Raw genomic sequence first — 27,997 nt, 5'->3', positions numbered from 1 at the left:
GTGTCCTGTATACACGGGGGATATACACTGCATGGTGATGAGGGGTCATTAATAGGAGGGTCCTCACACATCACACAGCAGCGTGTCCTGTATACAGGGGGGATATACACTGTATGGTGATGAGGGGTCATTAATAGGAGGGTCCTCACACATCACACAGCAGCGTGTCCTGTATACACGGGGGATATACACTGTATGGTGATGAGGGGTCATTAATAGGAGGGTCCTCACACATCACACAGCAGCGTGTCCTGTATACACGGGGGATATACACTGTATGGTGATGAGGGGTCATTAATAGGAGGGTCCTCACACATCACACAGCAGTGTGTACTGTATACACGGAGGATATACACTGTATGGAGATGAGGGGTCATTAATAGGACGGTCCTCACACATCACACAGCAGCGTGTCCTGTATACACGGGGGATATACACTGTATGGTGATGAGGGGTCATTAATAGGAGGGTCCTCACACATCACACAGCAGCGTGTCCTGTATACACGGGGGATATACACTGTATGGTGATGAGGGGTCATTAATAGGACGGTCCCCACACATCACACAGCAGCGTGTCCTGTATACACGGGGGATATACACTGTATGGTGATGAGGGGTCATTAATAGGAGGGTCCTCACACATCACACAGCAGCGTGTCCTGTATACACGGGGGATATACACTGTATGGAGATGAGGGGTCATTAATAGGAGGGTCCTCACACATCACACAGCAGCGTGTCCTGTATACACGGAGGATATACACTGTATGGTAATGAGGGGTCATTAATAGGACGGTCCTCACACATCACACAGCAGCGTGTCCTGTATACACGGAGGATATACACTGTATGGAGATGAGGGGTCATTAATAGGACGGTCCTCACACATCACAGAGCAGCGTGTCCTGTATACACGGGGGATATAGACTGTATGGTGATGAGGGGTCATTAATAGGACGGTCCTCACACATCACACAGCAGCGTGTCCTGTATACACGGAGGATATACACTGTATGGAGATGAGGGGTCATTAATAGGACGGTCCTCACACATCACACAGCAGCGTGTCCTGTATACACGGGGGATATAGACTGTATGGTGATGAGGGGTCATTAATAGGAGGGTCCTCACACATCACACAGCAGCGTGTCCTGTATACACGGGGGATATACACTGTATGGTGATGAGGGGTCATTAATAGGACGGTCCTCACGCCTCACACAGCAGTGTGTCCTGTATACACGGGGGATATACACTGTATGGTGATGAGGGGTCATTAATAGGAGGGTCCTCACACATCACACAGCAGCGTGTCCTGTATACACGGGGGATATACACTGTATGGTGATGAGGGGTCATTAATAGGAGGGTCCTCACACATCACACAGCAGCGTGTCCTGTATACACCGGGGATATACACTGTATGGAGATGAGGGGTCATTAATAGGAGGGTCCTCACACATCACACAGCAGCGTGTCCTGTATACACGGGGGATATACACTGTATGGTGATGAGGGGTCATTAATAGGAGGGTCCTCACACATCACACAGCAGCGTGTCCTGTATACACGGGGGATATACACTGTATGGTGATGAGGGGTCATTAATAGGAGGGTCCTCACACATCACACAGCAGCGTGTCCTGTATACACGGGGGATATACACTGTATGGTGATGAGGGGTCATTAATAGGAGGGTCCTCACACATCACACAGCAGCGTGTACTGTATACACGGAGGATATACACTGTATGGAGATGAGGAGTCATTAATAGGACGGTCCCCACACATCACACAGCAGCGTGTCCTGTATACACGGAGGATATACACTGTATGGAGATGAGGGGTCATTAATAGGAGGGTCCTCACACATCACACAGCAGCGTGTCCTGTATACACGGAGGATATACACTGTATGGAGATGAGGGGTCATTAATAGGAGGGTCCTCACACATCACACAGCATCGTGTCCTGTATACACGGAGGATATACACTGTATGGAGATGAGGGGTCATTAATAGGACGGTCGTCACACATCACATAGCAGCGTGTCCTGTATACACGGAGGATATACACTGTATGGTGATGAGGGGTCATTAATAGGACGGTCCTCACACATCACACAGCATCGTGTCCTGTATACACGGGGGATATACACTGTATGGAGATGAGGGGTCATTAATAGGAGGGTCCTCACACATCACACAGCAGCGTGTCCTGTATACACGGAGGATATACACTGTATGGTGATGAGGGGTCATTAATAGGAGGGTCCTCACACATCACACAGCAGCGTGTCCTGTATACACGGGGGATATACACTGTATGGAGATGAGGGGTCATTAATAGGAGGGTCCTCACACATCACACAGCAGCGTGTCCTGTATACACGGGGGATATACACTGTATGGTGATGAGGGGTCATTAATAGGAGGGTCCTCACACATCACACAGCAGCGTGTCCTGTATACACGGAGGATATACACTGTATGGAGATGAGGGGTCATTAATAGGACGGTCCTCACACATCACACAGCAGCGTGTCCTGTATACACGGAGGATATACACTGTATGGTGATGAGGGGTCATTAATAGGAGGGTCCTCACACATCACACAGCAGCGTGTCCTGTATACACGGGGGATATACACTGTATGGTGATGAGGGGTCATTAATAGGACGGTCCTCACACATCACACAGCAGCGTGTCCTGTATACAGGGGGGATATACACTGTATGGTGATGAGGGGTCATTAATAGGAGGGTCCTCACACATCACACAGCAGCGTGTCCTGTATACACGGGGGATATACACTGTATAGTGATGAGGGGTCATTAATAGGAGGGTCCTCACACATCACACAGCAGCGTGTCCTGTATACAGGGGGGATATACACTGTATGGTGATGAGGGGTCATTAATAGGACGGTCCTCACACATCACACAGCAGCGTGTCCTGTATACACGGGGGATATACACTGTATAGTGATGAGGGGTCATTAATAGGAGGGTCCTCACACATCACACAGCAGCGTGTCCTGTATACACGGAGGATATACACTGTATGGTGATGAGGGGTCATTAATAGGAGGGTCCTCACACATCACACAGCAGCGTGTCCTGTATACACGGGGGATATACACTGTATGGTGATGAGGGGTCATTAATAGGACGGTCCTCACACATCACACAGCAGTGTGTCCTGTATACACGGAGGATATACACTGTATGGAGATGAGGGGTCATTAATAGTAGGGTCCTCACACATCACACAGCAGCGTGTCCTGTATACACGGGGGATATACACTGTATGGAGATGAGGGGTCATTAATAGGAGGGTCCTCACACATCACACAGCAGCGTGTCCTGTATACACGGAGGATATACACTGTATGGAGATGAGGGGTCATTAATAGGAGGGTCCTCACACATCACACAGCAGCGTGTCCTGTATACACGGGGGATATACACTGTATGGTGATGAGGGGTCATTAATAGGACGGTCCTCACACATCACACAGCAGCGTGTCCTGTATACACGGGGGATATACACTGTATGGAGATGAGGGGTCATTAATAGGAGGATCCTCACACATCACACAGCAGCGTGTCCTGTATACACGGAGGATATACACTGTATGGTGATGAGGGGTCATTAATAGGACGGTCCTCACACATCACACAGCAGCGTGTCCTGTATACACGGAGGATATACACTGTATGGTGATGAGGGGTCATTAATAGGAGGGTCCTCACACATCACACAGCAGTGTGTCCTGTATACACGGAGGATATACACTGTATGGAGATGAGGGGTCATTAATAGGAGGGTCCTCACACATCACACAGCAGCGTGTCCTGTATACACGGGGGATATACACTGTATGGAGATGAGGGGTCATTAATAGGAGGGTCCTCACACATCACACAGCAGTGTGTCCTGGCCTTTAGTCCCCTTTGTGTCTTGGCTTTTGGTGGTAATCGTCCTGTAATGGTCGCCTCTCCATGCTGTTGGTCGTCTTCTGGCTGTCCTGTCTCTAACATTAGTATTCTTGGTCCTGCAGGAGGACCACGGCCGGTCCTGGATTCTGCCGATCATCCAGGGCTTTGTGCAGATTGAGGAACTTGTTGTGAACTATAACGAGTCTTCGGATGATGAGAAGAGTAGTCCTGAGACGCCTCCACAAGAGGCCACATGTGTGGATGATGTCCACCCCCGCTTCTTGGTGGCCCTTATTTCTCGTAGGAGCAGACATAGGGCAGGTGAGTGCCAACTCTTTTCTAGCATGGGGCACATGTTTCTGGGGTGTAATGGCTGGATCCATCCCACCATTACAGGAATCTGCATGTGAAGCTATGTCCGCCTCATTCCGGTGATTGTGATGACCTGACATCTTCAACTAAGGTTCTCTCCTTGTGACTGATAGTGATGGAAAGACTCTGTGTTCAAGAGATTGAGAGTTGGGCTATGTGCCCACCATGCTGAAATGCCCCGCATGTTTCCTCAGCGTTTCTGCATCTACCTGGCAGAAAAAAACGCATGCGGATTGAGCGTGCGGATTGCACGTGCGGATTGTACGTGCGGATTGTACGTGCGGGTTGTGCATGCGGATTGTGCGTGCGGATTGTGCGTGCGGGTTGTGCATGCGGATTGTACGTGCGGATTGTGCGTGCGGGTTGTGCATGCGGATTGTACGTGCGGATTGTACATGCGGATTGTACATGCGTTTTTCCTGCCAGGGACATGCGGATGTGAAGCGTTCTTCACTTGCATTTCCGCATGCGGGTTGACGAGTGATTTTAGCATCACTTGGAAAGTGCTTGACAACTTGGTCACACTATATAAATCCATGCAACCGGCAGATATAGTGTGACCGAAAGAATGGTAAAAAATAAAAAAATAAATCTATACTTACCTTCTGATGGCCCCCGCAGTTTTGCTTCCCTCCATTATGGCTGCCGGCAGCTTGCGGTACACTGTCCTGAAGGACCTGCCGTCACATGACTAAATGACGTCAGCGCAGGTCCTTCATTCCATCGCGAACTGCCGGCATGCGGGGAGGAGCGCAGCACGGGCCATCAGAAGGTAAGCATAATATTCATTTTTTATTTTATTCTTTTTTTTAAAGGTTCTATGGTAGGGGGGTGGTCCGGAGGAGAGTCTCCTCTTCTCCAGACCCGGGTACTATCCGCACATTGAAACACATGGATTCCACATGTACAGATACAGTGATGCGTAATCCAAGCGATTCAATGCAAGTCAATGGCGGTGAAAACACAGCACTTCCGCAAAATAATTGTTAGTGCTGCGTTTTTTTCCGCAGTGATAATCCGCAGGGGAAATTTCCGCAGCATCTGCACAGCATGCGGATTATCATTGGGGAACATGGCAGGCCTTCTACCAAGCATTTTCTTATCGTTTCTGCCATGTTTTTGCCGCTGCGGAAACACTTAAAAACCTCATGGTGGGCACACAGCCTTAGAGCTGTGACGTGGGCCTGGTGTAGGCGTGGAAGGCTGTGTGAGGAACATCTGTCATCCATCTTGAGAATTATAGTTTCATTGTTTCCAGAGGGTCCTTAGGGGGCTACAATCCTCTACATCCTCTACCCACTGGTGATTGATGGATAGATGAGTAGAGAGCCGTCTGTAGAAGGGCGGTAAATCGGCCATTTTGAAGTCCTTTACCCCCCCTGGACTGCACAGACACGTTCCCTAACTCTCCAACAGTACTAGTTCAGCTTCTCTTACATGTTCTTGCTTACAGGAAGTCCAGCATTTATTAGTCTGATGAATCTCAGACGTTCTGCTTCTCCAGGATCTGCGTTGTGATTTCACTCCGCTCTGTATCGAAGCCTTGACCTTTCCATTTATAGGACAGATATATAAAGCATCGACCATTCTGTCTCCGCTCTTGATGACACGAGACCTTACCTATGATGCCATCTTGATAAGTTACTGCGTCTCCAAAACTCATTTTGAAACCAAAGAAAAGTTGTATTTTGTTTTTTGATTAGTAATAACATGGAGAAATTGATTTGTAGTTGACGATCCAATATAATGAAATGTGCAACAAAACCAAAAGGCGCTGAAGGCCGCCATCATTGGTAGGAGAGGCTTCATCTCCCTCAGATGACCCCTCTGAAATATGGCCAAGGCAGTCTTAGACATCCTTATGCCAGTACTTGACATTGGCCTACTGTAAGCGTGGACCACCCTGGTCTGCAGGTCAGACCTTCCTTTAGCATTACCTGTCCTGCATCTGGTGGGGCCTGTGTCTCCGTTCCTCTCTGTGGGGGGCTTCCCTGATATACAGCCCTGCAGACTGGCCGGAGTCAGGACTTCCTTGACCCTCTTCCATGCTTTGAATGAAATGTAAGTGATGTGTAAGGCGGTGGGTTGTGAGGTCCTCTGCCCACTCGGGTTGGAAAGACACACGTTGGGGATTGTTGTGTCTTGTGAAGGATGGTTATCTAAGGTGAGGCCGGATCCTGGTTCCAGCCTATGAACTATGAGAGACTGGGGATCATCTGCCACTTACTGTTGTCAGTAGGATTGAGCGAGTATGTTCTGTTAACCCTTTCGCTGAGTATGCTCGGGCCGAGCTCCGAGTATTTACAGCTGCTCGGTGATAAGGTTGAATCGCTCCCCATGATTTGAGACTGTTTGACAGCTTTATTACATGTGAAGAATGTCTGCTTCTTACACATTCCTCACATGTAATAAAACCGTCAAACAGTCACAAATCATGTGGAGCGATTCAACCATATCACCGAGCAGCTGTAAATACTCGGAGCTCGGCTCGAGCATACTCGCCGAAAGGGTTAATAGAACATACTCGCTCATCTCTAGTTGTCACCCATTTTGGTTTCCCTGCTGGATTTGAGAAACTATTCTAAGGAGCAGTGTCTTATTTTTCTTGGCATTGGATTACTGGGTGGCGCCCACAGATTTGCTCCCGTGACCTTGAGACCTTATATTAGTGTTTGTCTGGTTGGTCACCGATCTGCCGTGCCTGTGGGCACTGTCACTCGCCCCGTCACAAACTGTCCCGGCCTTCTCAGATCTCATTGTCACAAGTAACCACCCGAAGAATCACAGCGATGGAACAGCGGGTATGAGACGTGGAGGATTGGGGTATCTCTGATATAGCGGATGAAGAGCGCCAGCTCCGCCATGTAACTGAACAGTTAGACCATCTTGGAAACCGTCTACTAACCGGTAAAAGACCTGCTACAACTTGGCTCCCAAATGCTTTATGGTCCTGACTCTTACAACTGAAAGGTCCCGTCGTCGGGGACCAGACAAGCAAAACTCTACACAACGTACAAGACCCGTTATTCTTAAACTACTCAACTACAAAGAGAAAATCTAAATTCTGGAGGCTTAAAGAAAAGGCCCCCATATACCATACAATGGCACAATCTCCTAATCCGCCATGATTTCTCTGCAAATATATCTTCAAAACGTAAACTCCAATCTGCAAAGATATCTCCAACCAAAACTTGTGCGGTGTTCTCCTTTTATACGGCCAAACTTTGGATTTCGTTAAATAGAAGACTCCACTTTTTTGAAGATCCAAGTACTGTAAAGTTCAGGACTTGGTAAAGGCCTCATCACCCGCTACCTGGACTAGGAGATCTGACAGAACGGGCCCTCTCCACTTGTGACTTTTTCCTCTTTTTGACTGTTTAGATGATTTTCTTTATTAACATTGATTTTGTTAAGTACCGTACCTGGGTGGTCTACCCAACAAGAGTCTTGTACCACACTCCAATGTTACATAACGTTCTTCCATTATTTAGGGTTGGGAGGGAGTTGGTTCGAGGGACTCTGACAATCATCTAGGAATAGTGACGTGTGGCTTTGGCTTCTTTGACTCTGAATTCTTGCTTTATGAAGTCCTGTTTGCTGGGGTAGGGGCTCTTTAGCCAAAATGTTCACTGGTCAGATTTTATTCTTGCCCCCTATAGGTATAGACAACACACAAGGAACCACACAATTAATTCTACATCACTTAAATGGCTTCAACTTAATGATTAAACTACGTAAAGTCTTTGACCAAATCACTAAAATTTGTAGGAATTTTACAATAAATCCATTGGCTCCACCTATAAAAAAAACAATCCTTCTGAGGGATCTGAAGCTTTATATACCAAGAAAAAACTATTTCCAAGTGATCTTGACTGATTAGTGCTTGAAGTAATTGAAGCTCTTGTAGATTTATCATAATCCGATCACTTATCGAACAGCAATAACACTGTATAGTCAATATATAAGCTCCAAATACAAACTAACACAAAAGCTTTATTCTTTAACAAAATTTTTTAAAATCTTCAGGAATGAATTATTGGAGGAGAACTACCGTATTTTTCAGATTAAAAGACGCACCTTTTTCCTCCAAAATTTTGGAGGAAAGTGGGGGGTGCGTCTTATAGTCCGATATCCATAAATGCTGTGGGTGGTGGGGATGTGGGGAAAGCGACAGCAGCGGGGCACAGGAGGCAGCAGCCGCCTGCTGCAGCCTACACTGTGCCCGCTGCTAAAGAAAATGAATATTCACTGCTCCCCACTCCCATGGGTGTTGTAAATATTCATGGCCTTTAATAGCGGGCACGCTGACCGCCGAGCGCAGCAGGAGCCGCACTGCGGCTAACAGTGTGCGCGCTATTAGGGAGAATGAATGGTCACTGCTCCCCACGCACACAGTCCCGGCGTGGGGAGCAGTGACAATTCTGGCACAGAGAGGAACACAGCGCTGGAGGAGAGAGGAAGCGAGTATGATTGTTTATTTTTTTCTGTGCAGCGTGACAGGGATCAGAGGGTGCCAAGCATAACATGATGAGTGGGCCATACATACAGGGACGAAGGGTGCCATATATACCAGGAAAAGGGATGAGGGGGGCCATATATACAAGGATGAGGGGTGCTATACATACCAGGAAGAGGGATGAGGGGAGTCATACATAGATGGATGAAGGGGGCCATACATGTAGGGATGAAGGGGGCCATATATGCAGGGATGAAGGGGCCATACATGCAGGGATGAATGGGGCCATACATGCAGGGATGAAGGGGGCCATACATGCAGGGATGAAGGGAGCCATACATGTAGGGATGAAGGGGGCCATACATGCCGGGATGAAGGGGGCCATACATACAGGGATGAAGGGGGCCATACATACCAGGAAGAGGGATGAGGGGAGCCATATATACAATGATGAGGGGGGGGGCATATATACAGGGATGAAGGGTGCCATGCATACCCGGAAGGGGGATGAGGGGGCCATACATACAGGGATGAGGGTGCCATACATACCAGGAAGAGGGATGAGGGGGGCCATATATACAAGGATGAAGAGTGCCATACATACCAGGAAGAGGAATGAAGGTACCATACATACCAGGATGGGTGTGAGGGGGGGCCATACATAACAGGATGAAGGGTGCCATACATACCAGGAAGAGGGGTGAGGGGGCCATGCATATCAGGATGGGGGATATTAACAGAATTGGGGGACTTTACCCCTATAACAGTGTCAGCAGCAGACACCCTCCCCCTTAACAGGGCATCATGACCACATTTTTTGCTTACATTTTTTTCTATTTTTCTTTCCTAAAACCTAGGTGCGTCCTATAGTCTGAAAAATACGGTAAATGTTGTTCTTGACCCTTTTATGGACAGATCTGGTCCTTCTATCGGTGGGAACATCTCCGCTCCCCGATTCATAGAGTAGCTGGATCTAGCGGACTCCTGGCTTCTATGGCTGATTACATGATCTGCCTTCCAGACTTGATCATTGGCTCGTCATGTAGACTACAAACCATCAAAATACATTAAAACTCCATTTCAGATCACGCTTTTGTCACACTGGATTTAGATCTTCCTACACCTAAATCTGACGTTGAGGTTCAGATTTCCCTCGCACCTCCACATTACTCATCTCTTCAGACACTTTTTGGAGGCCATTGGGAGTAATGTGTATCAGTTAATCTGGATTATATCCGTTTATTCTGGATAACAGTAAAGGATGTCCTGAGAAGTCGTATTATCTCCTATGTATCTAGACAAAAGAAAAAATAACCGTCCATCACTCGTTCCTTACTTTCCAATCTTACAGAAGGATATAAGGATTAGTCCAAGGAACATCATCTACAGTATAAAAAGCTTTAGACTCTGTCCGTCACGAATAGGCTTCTTGCCGGTTAGTGTAGTAAAAGAATAAGTATTTCCTCCGTCTCACTCACAAAACCCTTTAAATCTGATGCTCAAGTCCCAGCTATTCCTTCCCCAGAAACTAGAGGCAGCGGGGAGGTCTTTGAGGTATTTTAGATAATTTTTTATAGAATTATATAGCTCTGAACCGGACCTATTTAATGGCGGTGTCACGGCAGTGGCTTGCACGCCTCCTCAGCACCACCCTACTCGCCATGGTTACCACGCGGAATCTCTTCCTCGCTTAGTTGCCTTTTGCAGCAATCCTCTGCACTGCTGCATCAGCATGTAGCTTCCATTTGGCCTTAGGGGGCATGGCTGGTCTCTTCAGGAATTTAACCCTCTGTGTCCTGCAGAGATTAGGTTCCCTGTCCTATCCCATGCCAGCAGGGTCTATATTAGGCAGCTCCTCCCACCACTTTTTGCCCGAATGTTGATTTCTGGTTAGTTCGCCGGTGTCCTATTTGTGTTTGTATTGATTCTCTCATTATCGACCTGGCTTGTATACCCGTCCTATCTGCTCTAGACCTCAGCATTGTACTCTGATTCTGTGCTACCTGTCCTGACCTTGGTCCATCTGACTATGCCTCTGTCTCTCCCTCTTGTAACTCTTACCTGCACCTCTGACCCTCCGGTCAGCTGCTGCAGTCCCAGGGACTTCCCTGAAGTGGTACCTGGTGTCTACCGGCTGTCAAGCTCATCCTCACCATCTAATGAAGACCTGGTAGACACTTGGTCACGTCCCTCCAGGGTAATACTGGCCCGTGGTGCAGGGAGCACACACCCAACAGCATTACATTACGTTCGCGCCAAGGACTACGCTTACAAATCAGAACCCAGTGATCCCAAGTCTAGTGTACAAGTATTGTACGAGGAGGTCTGCTCTGAGAGTGAGCATCAGGACCAACTGATGCAGGCCATGAGTGTGGTGGCATACCAGCTGCAGGGTCTGTCTACCACTATGTTTGCCTTGCCTTCCACTTCTACCATGTCTTACCAACTCTCCTATGGACATTCAGCTTCTCTGAGGGAACCACCTAATGCTTCTGTTTCTGGTGGAACTATGAGCTCCAGCTTCCACTTCCATGCCGCTACGATGGAGACCCCAAGGAGAGCCGCGGCTTCATCAATCAGTGTCAGATCCATTTCACACTCCATGCTCCCCTCTTTTCTTTAGACCAGACCAAGATAGTGTTTATGGTCTCTCTGCTGTCTGGACAAGCCCTGGCCTGGGCAAATTCCATTCAGTTGTGTGGAGGTCCAGAGACCCGCGATGTTGGGAGGTTCTTGGAGATTTTCCAAGCGGTATTCAAGGTTCCAGGCTGCACTTCCTCTGTTGCTTCTTCCCTGTTGTCTCTAAGGTAGAGCATGGATATCGTGGCCTGGTATGCCTTATGCTTCCGTACCTTGGTGGCAGAGCTGGCTTGGAACGAAAATGCCCTGGTGGTCGTTTCAAGGATGAGTTGCCTGGCAGAGAGAGTTAAGCAAGTTGAAGATGAAATGATGTCTAAAAGGCCTAAATTTACAGTTTTTTGTATTTTAGGCAAAAAATATATATCCGGTGATTTTTTTACATTTTAAAAATTACAAAAAGGAAAATGGGCCTATGCAAAAGTTTGGGCACCCTTGGAGATTTGTGTGCTCAGATAACTTTGACCAAGGTTTCAGACCTTAATTAGCATGTTAGGGTTATGGCTTGTTCACTATCATCAATAGGAAAGGCCAGGTGATGGAAATTTCCCAGCTTTATAAACACCCAGCCTCCTCTAACCTTGCACCAAAAAACAGCATCCATGGGTTCTTCTAAGTAGCTGCCTATCAATCTGAAAATGGTGGAAGCCCACAAAGCAGGAGAAGGCTATTAGAAGATGGCTAAACATTTTCAAGTTGCCCTTTCCTCAGTTTAATATGTAATTAAGAAATTGCAATTAACAGGAACAGTGGAGGTCAAGATGAGGTCTGGAAGACCAAGCAAAATATCAGTGAGAGCTGATTGCTACAGAGGCAAATCGGAACCCCTGTTTGACTGCAAAAGACCTTCAGAAAGATTAAACAGACTCTGGAGTTGTGGTACATTGTTCTACTGTGCAGAGACACCTGCAGAAATATGGCCTTCATGGAAGAGTCATCAGAAGCAGGGAGGAACCGCATTGTTCTAAGAACGGCGTTGTCAAACTTCACAGTAGATCATGGCTTAGGCTGTTACATTCGAAACGCGTCAATCCTAACTGGAGATACGGGGTGGTTGGTATTTTGAGGAGTTATTTTAAACAATATCCAATAAAGAATATTAGCTTTTAACCCTTTTACCCCCGAGGGTGGTTTGCACATTAATGACTGGGCCAATTTTTACAATTCTGACCACTGTCACTTTATGAGGTAATTACCCTGGAACGCTACAACGTATTCCCCTGATTCTGAGATTGTTTTTTCGTGACATATTGTACTTCATGATTGTGGTAAAATTTCTTCGATATCACTTGCGTTTATTTGTGGAAAAAAAATGGAAATTTAGCGAAAATTTTGAAAATTTTAATTTTTATGCCCTTAAATCAGAGAGATATGTCACACAAAATAGTTAATAAATAACATTTCCCACATGTCTACTTTACATCAGCACAATTTTGGAACCAAAATTTTTCTTTGTTAGGGAGCTATAAGGGTTAAAAGTTGACCAGCGATTTCTCAGTTTTCCAACAAAATTTACAAAAACATTTTTTTAGGGACCACATCATATTTGAAGTCACTTTGAGGGGTCTTTATGACAGAAAATACCCAAAAGTGACACGATTCTAAAAACTGCACCCCTCAAGGTGCTCAAAACCACATTCAAGAACTTTATTAACCCTTCAGGTGCTTCACAGGAATTCATGGAATGCGGGAGAAAAAAATTAACATTTAACTTTTTTCACAAAATGTTACTTTAGACCCAATTTTTTTTATTTTCGCAGGGGTAACAGGAAAAAATGGACCCAAAATTTGTTGTGCAATTTCCCCTGAGCACGCAGATACCCCATATGTGGGGAAAAACCACTGTTTGGGCGCACGGCAGGGTTCGGAAGGGAAGGAGCGCCATTAGACTTTTTGAATGTAAAATTTGCTTGAATAATTAGCGGACGCCATATTGCGTTTGGGGAGCCCCTGATGTGCCTAAACAGTGGAAACCCCCCACAAGTGACCCCATTTTGGAAACTAGACCCCTCAGGGAACTTACCTAGATGTGTGGTGAGCACCTTGGACCCCCAGGTGCTTCACAGAAGTTTAGAACATTGAGCCGTAAAAATAAAATGTTTACATTTTTCCCACAAAAATGTTTTTCAGCCCCCACTTTTACATTTTCATGAGGGTAACAGGAGAAATTTCTCCTGAGTACGCCGATACCCCATATGTGGGGAAAATACAGTGTTTGGGCTCACGGCAGAGTTCAGAAGGGAAGGAGCGCTGTGGGGCTTTTTGAACGCAAAATCGGCTGGAATCGAGAGCGGACGCCATGTTGCGTTTGGAGAGCCCCTGATGTGCCTAAACAGTGGAAATCCCCCACAAGTGACCCCATTTTGGAAACTAGACCCCTCAGGGATTTTATCAAGCGGTATAGTGAACATTTTGAACCCAGAGGTACGACACAGAATTTGATAACATTAGGTCATCATATTGAATAAGTTGTCATTAGTCTTGAGCGCAAGTGCTCGCTACTTGAGTTTGCATCGGGTACTCAGGTATGCACCATGTATCACGGGTGCTGGAGCGACATGCAATAGTCCCCGCCCACATGTTTCACGGTTATTAGACACCCAAAAAAAAACATGCGGGGATCGTTCGTGCTTGGCAGGCAATCCCCGCCAGGTTTTTTTGGCCGCGAAGCATATGGGCGGAGACTCGAGCGCCCGTGATACTCAGTGCATACCCGAGCACCCGATGCAAACTCAAGTAGCGAGCACTTGCGCTCAACACTAGTCGCCATATTGTCGTCATTTTTTCATTTTTTTTTTTACTTTTCAAAAAAAATCCCAACCCTAGCCCAACCCCAGCCCTAACCCCTAGCCCTTCCCTAACCCTAACCCTAACCCCTAGCCCTTCCCTAACCCTAACCCCTAGCCCTTCCCTAACCCTAACCCCTAGCCCTTCCCTAACCCTAACCCCTAGCCCTTCCCTAACCCTAGCACAACCCCAGCCCTAGAGTTTATTTTTTACGCCGTTCCTCGTGCAGTATAAGTGATTAGACGACCTTATTCTTCCGGTCGGTGTGATTACAGAGATACCAGATACATATGGGGTTTTTCTGACTGACAGCTGTCACACACTAAAAGACTCATATTTTTGCAGACTAGTTTTTGCATCGCCATATTTTGAGAGCTATAATTTTTCCAGATTTTGGCAGACAGAGTCATGTGACAGCTTGTTTTTTGCGGGATGAGTTGACGTTGTTATTGGTGCCATTTTCAGGCACGTGACATTTTTTGATCGCTTTCTATTCCGATTTTTGGGAGGCAGAATAAACAAAAACCAGAAATTCCAGACTTTTTTTTATGTTTTTTTTTTTTATTCTGTTCCGCGTGTGGTAAAATTGATAAGGCAGCTTTATTCTTCGGGTCAGTACGTTTACAGCGGTACCACATTTATATAGTTTTTCTATGTTTTGCACTTTTACACAATAAAAGCAATTTTATAGAAAAAAATATTTTTTAGCATCGCTTTATTCTGAGAGCTATAACTTTTTGATTTTTCGGCTGATGGAGCTGTATGGCGGCTTGTTTTTTGCGGGACAAGATGAAGTTTTCAGCGGTACCATTTTTATTTATATTCGTCTTTTTGATCACATGTTATTTCATTTTTTGTTCGGCGGTATGATGATAAAGCATTGTTTTTGCTTCGTTTTTTTTTTTTTTTTTTTTTTTACCCTGTTTACTAAAGGGGCTAACTGCTGGGACTATTTTATAGGTCAGGTCGTTCCGGACGCTGCGATACCAAATATGTGTACTTTTATTGTTGTTTTTTTTGTTGTTTTTTTCATAATAATATTTATTGATGGGTACATTATATTTTTATTTTTGGTGGATTATTTTTTTTTTTTATTATTATTATTTTATATTTTTATAATTTTATCATTTTTTTTTTTTTTTTTTTCATTTTCTGACACTTTTTTTTTACTTTTATTCTTCGTCCCACTCTGGGACTTTCACTTTTTTATTCTGATCGCCTGTATAGCACAGGAATGCAGCACCATCCCTGTGCCATGCAGGCTGTCAGCGCTGCACAGTGAGAAGATTGTTTGGTCATGCACTGCGCATGACCAAAGAATCTTCCTGCTGTCTGGTGACCCGGATGTTGTCATGACGACATCGGGTCGTCATGGCAGCATCCAGGAAGCCGCGGCAGACAGCGCTGGAGGCCGGAAGAGGAGGTGAGTACTGCGATCACCTCCCCTTGCCACCGCAATGTTGTGATCGACTTCAATCACAGCATTGAGGGGGTTAATGTGCTGGGAGCGGTGCGGGACCGCTCCCTGCACATAGTCACAGCTGACATCCTGTACTATCAGCTGACACCCTGCGGCGATCGCCCCGCACCGCTTGTGTGCGGCGCGGTTGCCATATGACCTAATAGTACGTCATTGGTCCAATCGTCCTAGGTCATCAAGACGTACTCTTAGGTCATACGTCAGAAAGGGGTTAAATCTTTTAACTTCCCTGCATCTCTGGAGATTTCCTCTTCTTCACAGCACACCACCAGTGTTACAGATGGCATCACTTTGCTTAATCTAATTTCCTCAAACTAATAGAATGCCAAAGAGAAATGGCTAATAAACCAATTTATATCAAGGATGTTAACAATGCCATAAGAACCTTACAATTGCATACATTTGGAGGTCTTAACGGATTTTCAGATGAATTCTATAAGATCTTACAACTTCTATTTTCCCAACAGCTTTTAAGGCTATGTGCGCACAATCAGGATTTGAAGCAGAAATTTCCGGAGTGTTTCTGCATCTCCTTGGCAAGAAAAACGCTATGGACAAACCACGCGATTTTGATGCGGTTTTTCAAGCGTTTTTGTTCATCAATGAATGCTTTTTGGAGCTAAATAAAGTTCTTTATTGGGACATTGCTTAAACCATTGGATTACCGTCCGAACTGGGGTGAGTATATTGGTTAATTTAAATTATTAAAGAATGTGTTTGTTGTATTTCAAATAAAGTGTTTACTCTGTTACTCTGTGTGTTTCTCTTTACTTTAATTAGGTTTGGTCATGAAAAGGTCTGATTGACACTTTGTCATCACCAAACAAAAGAGCTGGGTGTCAGCTAATGGCATTCACCCAATCTTCATTAGCATTTCTATTCAGGTTTCTCGTTAGCCACTACGTCCTCACGAACAGCAAGAAGCAGCACTTTGGACGCAGCGTATTTTTGTTGTGTCCAAAACACGGCGTTCTAATGCTGCACTTTTGTTGTCGGTAAATGTGAATCCACCGCATATAATGACACTTCGATCGGTCAAAATCTGTAGCGGAGACTGGCGTGTCCACTACAGAAATTGACATGCTGCGGGTGAGTTTGGGTACGTGGCCACGATCAGGAACTGCTGCAGGTTTGATGCTGGGTGTTTATACAGCGTCAAACCCGCAGTGTCCAGATGTTACAGCATAGTGGATGGGATCTCTAGAAATCCCATGTCCACTATGCGTGCATCTGATCACCCGTGGACACTGACATGCGGTGCGTCTTTCAGGACTGCAGTATGTCAAATTCTCTTGCAGAGTCGTCAGTCTCCGCAACAGAAATTTGAGCACTAGAAAGTATAGAATGTGGTAAATATGCATGGTTCAATGAACACATGTGAATTTACCTGTGTTCAATAGAACGCAACGTTTTGGACGCAGCAAAAAATATGCGTCCAAAGCGCTGCTACATCCGGATCGTGAGCACAGAGCCTAAAATTAAAAAAAAAAAATGGCGTAGGTTCCCGCATCATTTTTATAACCAGCAGAGGGGAAAGTCGACTGCTGGGGGCTGATATTAGTAGCCGCTCAATGTTCCCAACAATGTTCCCTGGCTATTAATATCAGCCCACAGTTGTTTGTTTAGCGTTTACTGGCTAGATTACAGGGGGACCCCATGAAAAAATTGCAGTGAGGTCCCCCTATAAAATCTAACCACATTGTCTATCAGCCGTCCGCGACTGCCTGTCTATCTGCCGTGCCCGCCTGCTTGTCTACCCGCATCACCTGCCTGTCTACCAGTCGTGCTCACCAGTTGTGCCTGTCTGCTTCAGCCATCAGTCCCATGGGAGTCGCCTGCTCTCACACAAGGTCAGTCCCAGAGTGGCACCTGGTTCACCTTCCCGGTCCCTCCTTGGTTCACGGAGTCGACTAAACCGCCGCGTGGCCAGGGTCTGTCCGGGTAGGCACTTAGTTACGCCCCTCTGGTTCCTCCTTGTATCACAGCACAGAGGTTCCACCACCCGGATCCGTAACATAGTAATCTGCAGAATTGATGGATCCATTCTCCTTGATATCTTTTCTCCATAGCTGCAATACTTTGAAGAAATCTCTCACCGTCCTCGTCGCTCACTGCTCCACAGTTTAGTGAAGAATAGTCTAGATGTGAATGTAAGAAATGAATCTTTTAAGGACTTGTTACAGCCAAGATCCTTATATGTTTTGAGGAGATTTTCCACCAGCTCTTCATAGTTATTTGCTCTTCAGTTTCCCAAAAAATCAGTTACCACTAATGCGAATGCGACTAATTCAGCCTTCTCCTTGCCCTGTAACAAACGGAGAAATAAAGACTTCTTTCTTTGCTTCACTCAACCTTGGAAATTTATCAATGAGATACTTGATGCTCTTGCATTTTTATCCATTGCCTTTACAAAGTTCTTCATTAGGCCCAACTTGATCTCCAATGGTGGTAACACAATCTTATGTGGGTCAGCAACATTTTTACTCCCTGGCTGAAGTCAGAGAGGCCAGGTTTTTTATTGTAGTGGTATCCTCTTGCGCGGCTATCCCACTCACACAAAGTAGCAGTAGTTTGCGTATCCACCCTGGAGACCAAGGAAGGGGGCAACCACCTTTAAGTCCCCACAGAGGGGTCACAAATGTTGGTCATCGTTGAGGCCCCTCAACGGCTATGATGAGGACGGCATAACCAACTGGAATTGAAGTTAGCGCATTGGTATTATGCGGCAAGATGACTTTTAGGCTTGTTTTGGATGAATCGATGAAGACCCGCTATTCCTCTGGATTATGACTTATCTTCAGAGTTTCCATTAAACTGTTGATGTTGTTGCCACAAGATCACCCTCCATGAAGAAGTATTGGACAAGATCTTTATCACCGTTGCAGAACAAAAAAATCCGAACATCGCCCGCTAAGAAATCCTACTGCTGCGTTATGGACGGGTAAATCAATACGCTGCTCACAATCTTATTTCTACGAGATGGGGCTTCTTATTGGGTCTGGGATTGTCTGCAGCTCGTCTGTGCAATGTGTGTATAGGGATTGCTTTAACATTTACTCTGGTGTGAGCTACTCTAAAGGTTGATGGGGTCAGAAAGGCCGGTGTGCAGACCCCTGTGAAATTGTTGGGTAACCACTTCTAATCTTGATGTCCACTTAAAATACACACATTTTTTGGTACGCCACAACAGTTATTAAATAGACCGGCCATCCATTTAGATAACAAGGTGGTGCTTAGTAATTCCACCGTCTTTTCCTGGTGCTGGGTACCATTTAAGGTAAGACCTGATATCTGATTTTTCAAGGTAACATTTACACAGTGATTAAGTGCTATACACTGTGTGATGGCAGACCGGACCCATTACAGTGTGAATAGTCAGCTTCAGAGAAGGCAACCTCTCTGGATCCTATCTGGATGCATCTGCAAGAGGTGAAGTTGGGGTAACGGGAAAGGGTCAACACAACTGGTAGCCCAAGCTCTTCCTGTCTGTCTGAGGGGCAGGCCACTCCCGTGGAACCGTGACCATGGTTTTCCCACCTATGCAGCCACAGGCAGACCCGCAGCCCTCTCTCTTTTCTGTTGCGATCTAGCTTCTTCTACTTGTTTTTATTATGTATACCCCTTTTGACATGTAAAACTCCATGGAATAAATGGCGCTATTATATTAACCTTTCAACAATTTTTCTCTGCCATCCACTTCCAGGGAGATTTGCTACAGTGTTATGGGTTGTAAACTTGTTGATTATGTTTCTCACAATGGACAAAGGAGCATCAAGTTCTCTGGAGATGGACTTGTAACCGTGAGACTGTTGACATTTTTCAACAATTTTGGTTCCCAAGTCCTCAGACGGTTCTCTCTTTCTGTTCTCCGTGCAAAGACTGAGTCAATTTCTTCCCTTTTTATCTGGTGTCAGGTGTGCTTTTCATATTGCCCACACCTGTTACTTGACACAGGTGAGTTTGAACGAGCATCACACGCTTGAAACAAAGTTGCTTATCCACAATTTTGGAAAGGTGCCTACAATTTTGTCCGGCCCATTTTTGTGTGAAATTATATCCAATTTGCCGCTTTTTTGTGTTGTTCCAATAGACACAAAGGAAATAAACGTGTGTATGACAAAACACGTGGAATTGTGATAATTGTCTGGGAAAAATACTTCATTTTCGGAAACAACTTCAAGGATGCCAACACTTTTGGCCATGACTGTATATAGTGTATAGATTTGTATGCAAGCACCTGGCTGGATTTCTAGTAATAACGGATGAGATGGGGCTGCGGTCGTTTACATCGAATATTGCTGTCCTCTCTCTCAGGAATGCGATATAAACGCCGCGGGGTCGATAAGAATGGAAACGTTGCAAACTACGTGGAAACGGAGCAGTTTATCCATGTCCACAACCACACGCTGTCCTTTGTGCAGACCCGGGGGTCAGTGCCCGTGTTCTGGAGCCAAGCTGGATATCGCTACAACCCCCGACCTCGCCTCGACAAAGGTAAGTGAGTGCCAGGGATGGGTGGTAGTGGTAGAGCGCTGCCACAGGGCACAATCTTTACCAGGGAAAGGCTATGTCCACATGTCCGGTAGTAATCCAGAAATCGGTTGACAAAAAAGTTCTGCAGACACAACTTTTTAGTCTGTTTTTAGAAAGAGATATCTGCTGGATCCATTTTTTAACATTGACGTCTATGTAAAACTGATCCGTTAGTTAGCCATCCCTTTTTCTTTCATTTGTGCCTGCATGTCATCTACAGCCCCGTACATCCACACATACCTCCATCATGGCCTCTGTACATCGTCTACAGCCCCGTACATCCACACATACCCCCATCATGGCCTCTGTACATCATCTACAGCCCCGTACATCCACACATACCCCCATCATGGCCTCTGTACATCATCTACAGCCCCGTACATCCACACATACCCCCATCATGGTCTCTGTATATCGTCTACAGCCCCGTACATCCACACATACCTCCATCATGGCCTCTGTACATAGTCTACAGCCCTGTACATCCACACATACCTCCATCATGGTCTCTGTACATCATCTACAGCCCCGTACATCCACACATACCTCCATCATGGCCTCTGTACATCGTCTACAGCCCCGTACATCCACACATACCTCCATCATGGCCTATGTACATCGTCTACAGCCCCGTACATCCACACATACCCCCATCATGGCCTCTGTACATCATCTACAGCCCCGTACATCCACACATACCTCCATCATGGCCTATGTACATCGTCTACAGCCCCGTACATCCACACATACCTCCATCATGGCCTATGTACATCGTCTACAGCCCTGTACATCCACACATACATCCATCATGGCCTCTGTACATCGTCTACAGCCCCGTACATCCACACACACCCCCATCATGGTCTCTGTACATCATCTACAGCCCCGTACATCCACACGTACCTCCATCATGGCCTCTGTACATCATCTACAGCCCCGTACATCCACACATGCCTCCATCATGGCCTCTGTACATCATCTACAGCCCCGTACATCCACACATACCTCCATCATGGTCTCTGTACATCATCTACATCCCCGTACATCCACACATGCCTCCATCATGGCCTCTGTACATCATCTACAGCCCCGTACATCCACACGTACCTCCATCATGGCCTCTGTACATCATCTACAGCCCCGTACATCCACACGTACCTCCATCATGGCCTCTGTACATCATCTACATCCCCGTACATCCACACATACCCCCATCATGGTCTCTGTACATCATCTACATCCCCGTACATCCACACATGCCTCCATCATGGCCTCTGTACATCATCTACAGCCCCGTACATCCACACGTACCTCCATCATGGCCTCTGTACATCATCTACAGCCCCGTACATCCACACGTACCTCCATCATGGCCTCTGTACATCATCTACATCCCCGTACATCCACACACACCCCCATCATGGTCTCTGTACATCATCTACAGCCCCGTACATCCACACGTACCTCCATCATGGCCTCTGTACATCATCTACAGCCCCGTACATCCACACACACCCCCATCATGGTCTCTGTACATCATCTACATCCCCGTACATCCACACATACCCCCATCATGGTCTCTGTACATCATCTACAGCCCCGTACATCCACACATACCTCTACCATGGCCTCTGTACATCATCTACAGCCTCGTACATCCACACATACCTCCACCATGGCCTCTGTACATCATCTACAGCCTCGTACATCCACACATACCGCCATCATGGCCTCTGTACATCATCTATAGCCCCGTACATCCACGCATACCTCCATCATGGCCTCTGTACATCCTCTACATCCCCGTACATCCCCACATACCCCCATCATGGTCTCTGTACATCATCTACAGCCCCGTACATCCACACATACCCCCATCATGGTCTCTGTACATCATCTACAGCCCCGTACATCCACACACACCCCCATCATGGCCTCTGTACACACATACCTCCATCATGGTCTCTGTACATCATCTACAGCCCCGTACATCCACACACCCCCATCGTGGCCTCTGTACATTACCAACAGCCCCGTACATCCACACACACCCCCATCATGGCCTCTGTACATCATCTACAGCCCCGTACATCCACACATACCCCCATCATGGTCTCTGTACATCATCTACAGCCCCGTACATCCACACATACCCCCATCATGGCCTCTGTACATCATCTACAGCCCCGTACATCCACACATACCCCCATCATGGCCTCTGTACATCATCTACAGCCCCGTACATCCACACATACCCCCATCATGGTCTCTGTACATCATCTACAGCCCCGTACATCCACACATACCCCCATCATGGTCTCTGTACATCATCTACAGCCCCGTACATCCACACGTACCTCCATCATGGCCTCTGTACATCATCTACATCCCCATACATCCACACACACCCCCATCATGGTCTCTGTACATCATCTACAGCCCCGTACATCCACACGTACCTCCATCATGGCCTCTGTACATCATCTACAGCCCCGTACATCCACACACACCCCCATCATGGTCTCTGTACATCATCTACATCCCCGTACATCCACACATACCCCCATCATGGTCTCTGTACATCATCTACAGCCCCGTACATCCACACATACCTCTACCATGGCCTCTGTACATCATCTACAGCCTCGTACATCCACACATACCTCCACCATGGCCTCTGTACATCATCTACAGCCTCGTACATCCACACATACCGCCATCATGGCCTCTGTACATCATCTATAGCCCCGTACATCCACGCATACCTCCATCATGGCCTCTGTACATCATCTACATCCCCGTACATCCCCACATACCCCCATCATGGTCTCTGTACATCATCTACAGCCCCGTACATCCACACATACCCCCATCATGGTCTCTGTACATCATCTACAGCCCCGTACATCCACACACACCCCCATCATGGCCTCTGTACACACATACCTCCATCATGGTCTCTGTACATCATCTACAGCCCCGTACATCCACACACCCCCATCGTGGCCTCTCTACATTACCAACAGCCCCGTACATCCACACACACCCAGATCATGGCCTCTGTACATCATCTACAGCCCCGTACATCCACACATACCCCCATCATGGCCTCTGTACATCATCTACAGCCCCGTACATCCACACATACCCCCATCATGGTCTCTGTACATCATCTACAGCCCCGTACATCCACACATACCCCCATCATGGTCTCTGTACATCATCTACAGCCCCGTACATCCACACATACCTCTACCATGGCCTCTGTACATCATCTACAGCCCCGTACATCCACACATACCCCCATCATGGTCTCTGTGTCGGGGTCGTAGTGACATTCCACTCGTCCTCCAGTCACTCCAAATTAAGGCTATGAGCATGGGTCAACCATTCAAAGAATGAGTCAGACAACAAGCTGGTTCAAACTCAGAGCATGCTCAGAAGGCTACTGGCAAGCCACGATCTCAGCAATGTTCTGTCTTTATTTCCGCATGCACAAACTGAAATACACTACTTAATGGGGAGGGGAAAGGGAGTGTTCGGGGCGGGGTAAGCCATAAATGTCTAGTATCCAGCCACTCCTGATTGGTCCACGTCTCCTTAACTCAGTCTCTGGGCAGACAACCGTCAGTTGATGTTTTGGTTTCATTTCTCTGAAACAGGTGCTGGCTGATACCGGCGCCATCTTAGCATAAGTTTCGATCTAAGTAACACGTAGCAAGGAAAGCTTATTGTTATAAGACACAAAATGGTGGTTAGTACATAAGCAAAGCGTATAAAAGTAGAGAAATATATATTCTTTTTTACCCTGACATTCCCCCCTAAACACTAAGCTTTCCCTTGCTTCGGGGCCTTTGAGACTGTCCATGTGTGGGGAGAGGGGAGGTGGATTTCTTCACCCAATTATCTTAGAAGCTGCCCCCTTATGGGACGCCCCCAAACAATTGAGCCCTACCCTAAATGACACATGGAGTTCTCCCAACTGACCCTAAACTAGATCTCTCAATTGGACTCTATCATGGGGGGTCTGGTCAGGCTTATTTAAAGGAGTGTATTTCTCCATGTCTTCCTTACTGGTATCATCATGTAACAGAGATGTGGTTTCTTGATTCAAAAAGGTCCCGGAGGTTGGAACAGCATTGTTTATAGCTTTCCTGTATAAGGGGACTATGCAGCATAGGACCACCAGGCCCAATACTAGTAGACCTCCCATTACTAGACAAGCTTGTTGGAGGAATCCCTTGAGCCCTCCCAACCAACCTGAGAAGAAGGAGGTATCCACCCCTGCGTTCGCCTTCACTTCCTCTGCCAGACTTGTTATCCTTTGAAGAGCTATCACGGTTTTCCCATTCACTCCAGAGTTCTGGGGAATGTATGTGCAACATTCTTCCCCTATCATCCCACATACTCCACCTTTCTCAGCGAGAATCATATCTATTGCCAATCTATTTTGAAGAGTCATCCTTGTATTGGGCCCTAGTTCCTCAACTATGCCCTGGAAGGCATCTCTGCTGTAATTTATAAATCTCTGTTCAGTGTAATAGACATAGTTTATCCAATCTACATTCCTATTGATCTGTATAGCCAGGATGAGTGAGAGAAATCCAGCAACTACTTGATTCTGGGCCTTGTACTCATCTGGGACCCCCCTAGGGACTCCTATAGAGTCTATATAGGCCTTCGGGTCTTCTGCATAGCTCATATGCAGCTGTTCCAGACTTCTCTTTTTCCTGGTCAGTTCAGGAGTTGTTTCCGGGTTCCAGGGCAGGATTCTGAATTGCATGGCTAATTTTACTAGGGTGCACTGTCCGGTCCAGGTGGTGGGAAGCCTGGGTCTGAGTCGTCCATCCCCACAGAGCCAATAACTATCATATATATATCTGGAATGATTGCTTAGTAGATCAGTGTCCACAGTCTCGTTAGTCTGACAGAAACCGTCTTTGAAAATTCCTAAAGAACGACCGGTAGAGTTGTCAGGGGAATAGCATGTATAATTATCTTTGGTTATTGTTACTTCACCTGGGGTCCGAATTTTTGCCTTGGAGCTAACCAGGGGAATGTATTCAGGACAAGAGCTATCGTCTACTTTATTTTTCAGCAACTCTAATAAGCAGAGGGTACTATTATGGTCAGCTGGGAAAGCATGGGTGTACAGATGAGTATTGGCGGCTGCACAGGCCACGCAACTTACGGATATGTTCTGGGCTTTAACATTGTACCGTACCCATTCTAACCATAGATTTTTACGGGGATTTACCTGGGTTTCTATGGAGAAAACTTCTTCCCACCCAAGCCCTGGGATGGGGATGACCTCGTTTAAAATTTTTTGCAGCATAACACCTCCGCTAGATTGACTTGTGTTCAAAGGGGCTGGTGTAGGTTTTGTTTGTATATCTTTTAGCTCTATTATTCCTTGACCAGGGTTTATAGCACCATTGTAGCTACTCAAAACATATTTCCCCAAATCTCCTGTTTGAGGGTTCTCCAAATTCAGATATAAAGGGAAGCAGTCTTTTTCCCATGAACATTTTGGTCTACGTGGCCACTGTACCTTATCTATAAATCCAGTGCTCAGGGTCATTCGGGTTAATAGAGATCTCCCTTCTCGGTCCTTCCTGTTTACAGCTTCCTTTGGTTTGTATCCCCAGTCAGTATCTCCCGTATTCCACCCCACATCTGACCAATAATAGCAATTTTCGTTTCCTGGACGGGTTACACAGAGAGAAAACGTTCCTCGGGCATAAGCATCATACCACTTCCATGTCATTCCTGCACAATCCACTATGTCACAGTAATCAAATCGATACGTCTGGATTTTTGCGTGAGTATCTACCCAAAATGTGGTAGCTGTCCACCCTGGGACAGACAGTAAGCATATGGAAAGGATATAGAAGAAGGTAGTCATCTTTTATAGACTCGTTCTGTCTCTCTTGCAGTGGGAGGCGTGAATCCAGGTGCTCTTGCCCTCAAGCTTCAGAGCCGTCGGGGTGGTGAGAAGCACAGTGTACGGTCCCTCGAACCGCGGCTGGAGGCAGTCTTTCCGGACAAACTTCTTTACGTACACCAGGTCGCCTGGAGTGAAATCATGTACTGCATCACCTGTGGATTCTGGGAGAGAAGCAGATACTGGAGAGCGGGTGTTAGTCAATTCTTTAGACAGAGCAATCACAAATTTTACTACTCTATCATGTGTTTCAGACAACTCTTGGGGCCTAATCTCTCCTATTTTAGGTGGGGTCCCAAACAAAATTTCATAGGGAGTTAGCCCATGTTTAGCTTGTGGGGTGTGTCTGATATGATACAATACTATAGGGAGTAGGTCGGGCCAGGGGAGGGGATGATCTTGGGTCATTTTCAAGAGCTGGGTCTTGAGTGTGGAATTCATCCTTTCCACTTTGCCTGAACTGGCAGGATGGTATGGAGTGTGGAGGCCCAAATCTGTTCCCAACATGTTCCAAAGTTCTTTGTAGATATTTGCTGTGAAAGCTGGTCCTTGATCCGATTCTATGACTTGGGGAACTCCAAATCTGCAGGCAATTTCAGTGATCAGTTTCTTGGCTGTGACTTTAGCAGTCATGTTGACAACCGGGTAGGCCTCGGGCCAGGCTGAGAACATATCCACGGCTACCAAAACGTACTCATATTTTCCTGCTTTAGGCATTTGGATATGGTCGACTTGTATTCTCTGCCAAGGGTAGTCTGGTTTAGCCAGGTGTTGGAGAGGGACCCGTGCCGTACACGTTGCGTTGCAGGTAGCGCAGACAGAGCAGGATTTTGAGTATGTAGTCACAGTGGAAGAGATTCCGGGTGCAAAGTACAGTTTCTTGATACATGCCAAGGCTTGATTCTTTCCTCTGTGTGTAGGCCCGTGAGCCCATGCTGCCACGGCTGAGTACATGCGCCTGGGCAAGCAAGGTTTTCCGTCCACTTTATAAAGAGCTGAGTCGATCTTTAAATCTTTGCGACCTGCCAGCACGGCTCCTGCCGCTTTCCATTGCTTGACTTCTTCAGTGGGGGTCTTCCTTTGTTCCTCACACAATTTTTCTTCAGGCATCCTGACCCCCCTGGATTCCACTCGTGTCTCCGCTGGACTTGTATGGTCTTCCGCCGGCTGTTCTTTGGCCCTTGCTCTAGTGAGCGCCACAGCTACGGTTTGCAGGGTCTCCCCCCATCTCTTCTTCCTTTTCCTGCCACTTTGATGACACATTCTCCACTGCCGCAGTCTTGGCTGCTTGGTCAGCTAGGTGGTTGCCCCTGGCTTCCCTGGAATCTAGTCTTCCATGAGCCTTGACCTTGATAACAGCAACCTGGATGGGTAGTTCCAGGGCCTTCATTAGGGCCTTAATCCATGAGGCATGTTTCACTGGTGTACCTGCAGCTGTGATGAATCCTCTAGACTTCCACAAGAGTCCAAAATCATTGCAAATTCCATGTCCATACCTAGAATCGGTATATATGTTTGCCGTTGTTCCAGCTGCCAGGTGGCAGGCTTCTGTGAGAGCTACAAGTTCAGCTTCTTGTGCAGACATGTATGGTGGTAGAGCTTCAGCCTTGAGGACTGTTAGGTCCGTTGTGACAGCATATCCCGTGTGGAACTTCCCTTGAGGGTCTGCGAAACGGGATCCATCAGTCCATAGATGCAAGGCAGGGTGTGCGAGCGGATGTGCCACCATATTCTCTGGAGCAGAAGTCTCTTCCTGCAAAATTTTTATACAATCATGAGGTTCCACCAATGGACCTTCACCCTGTTCATCTTCCCCCCTAGAAGGTGGAAGCAAAGTGGCAGGGT

The 27,997-nt window shown here is 46.7% G+C and overlaps 1 protein-coding gene across 2 annotated transcripts in view; it reads left to right on the top strand.

Annotated features, from left to right (window-relative positions):
• INPP5F (inositol polyphosphate-5-phosphatase F) overlaps nucleotides 1-27,997 on the top strand; it is a 233,470-nt gene that overhangs the window by 115,840 nt on the left and 89,633 nt on the right. The window contains exons 4-5 of one of the 2 annotated variants that reach the window (XM_073684600.1): nucleotides 4,066-4,264; nucleotides 19,990-20,169. In XM_073684600.1, coding sequence (XP_073540701.1) covers nucleotides 4,066-4,264; nucleotides 19,990-20,169 — 379 coding nt within the window. The remainder of the gene's footprint in view (nucleotides 1-4,065; nucleotides 4,265-19,989; nucleotides 20,170-27,997) is intronic. The other variant, XM_073684601.1, reaches the window with a different exon arrangement.

Source organism: Phyllobates terribilis, unplaced genomic scaffold, assembly GCF_046119375.1.
Source record: "Phyllobates terribilis strain yellow unplaced genomic scaffold, ASM4611937v1 Scaffold_5__5_contigs__length_657084704, whole genome shotgun sequence".
Taxonomy (NCBI): domain Eukaryota; kingdom Metazoa; phylum Chordata; class Amphibia; order Anura; family Dendrobatidae; genus Phyllobates; species Phyllobates terribilis.
This window is presented reverse-complemented; position numbering and strand designations above follow the sequence as displayed.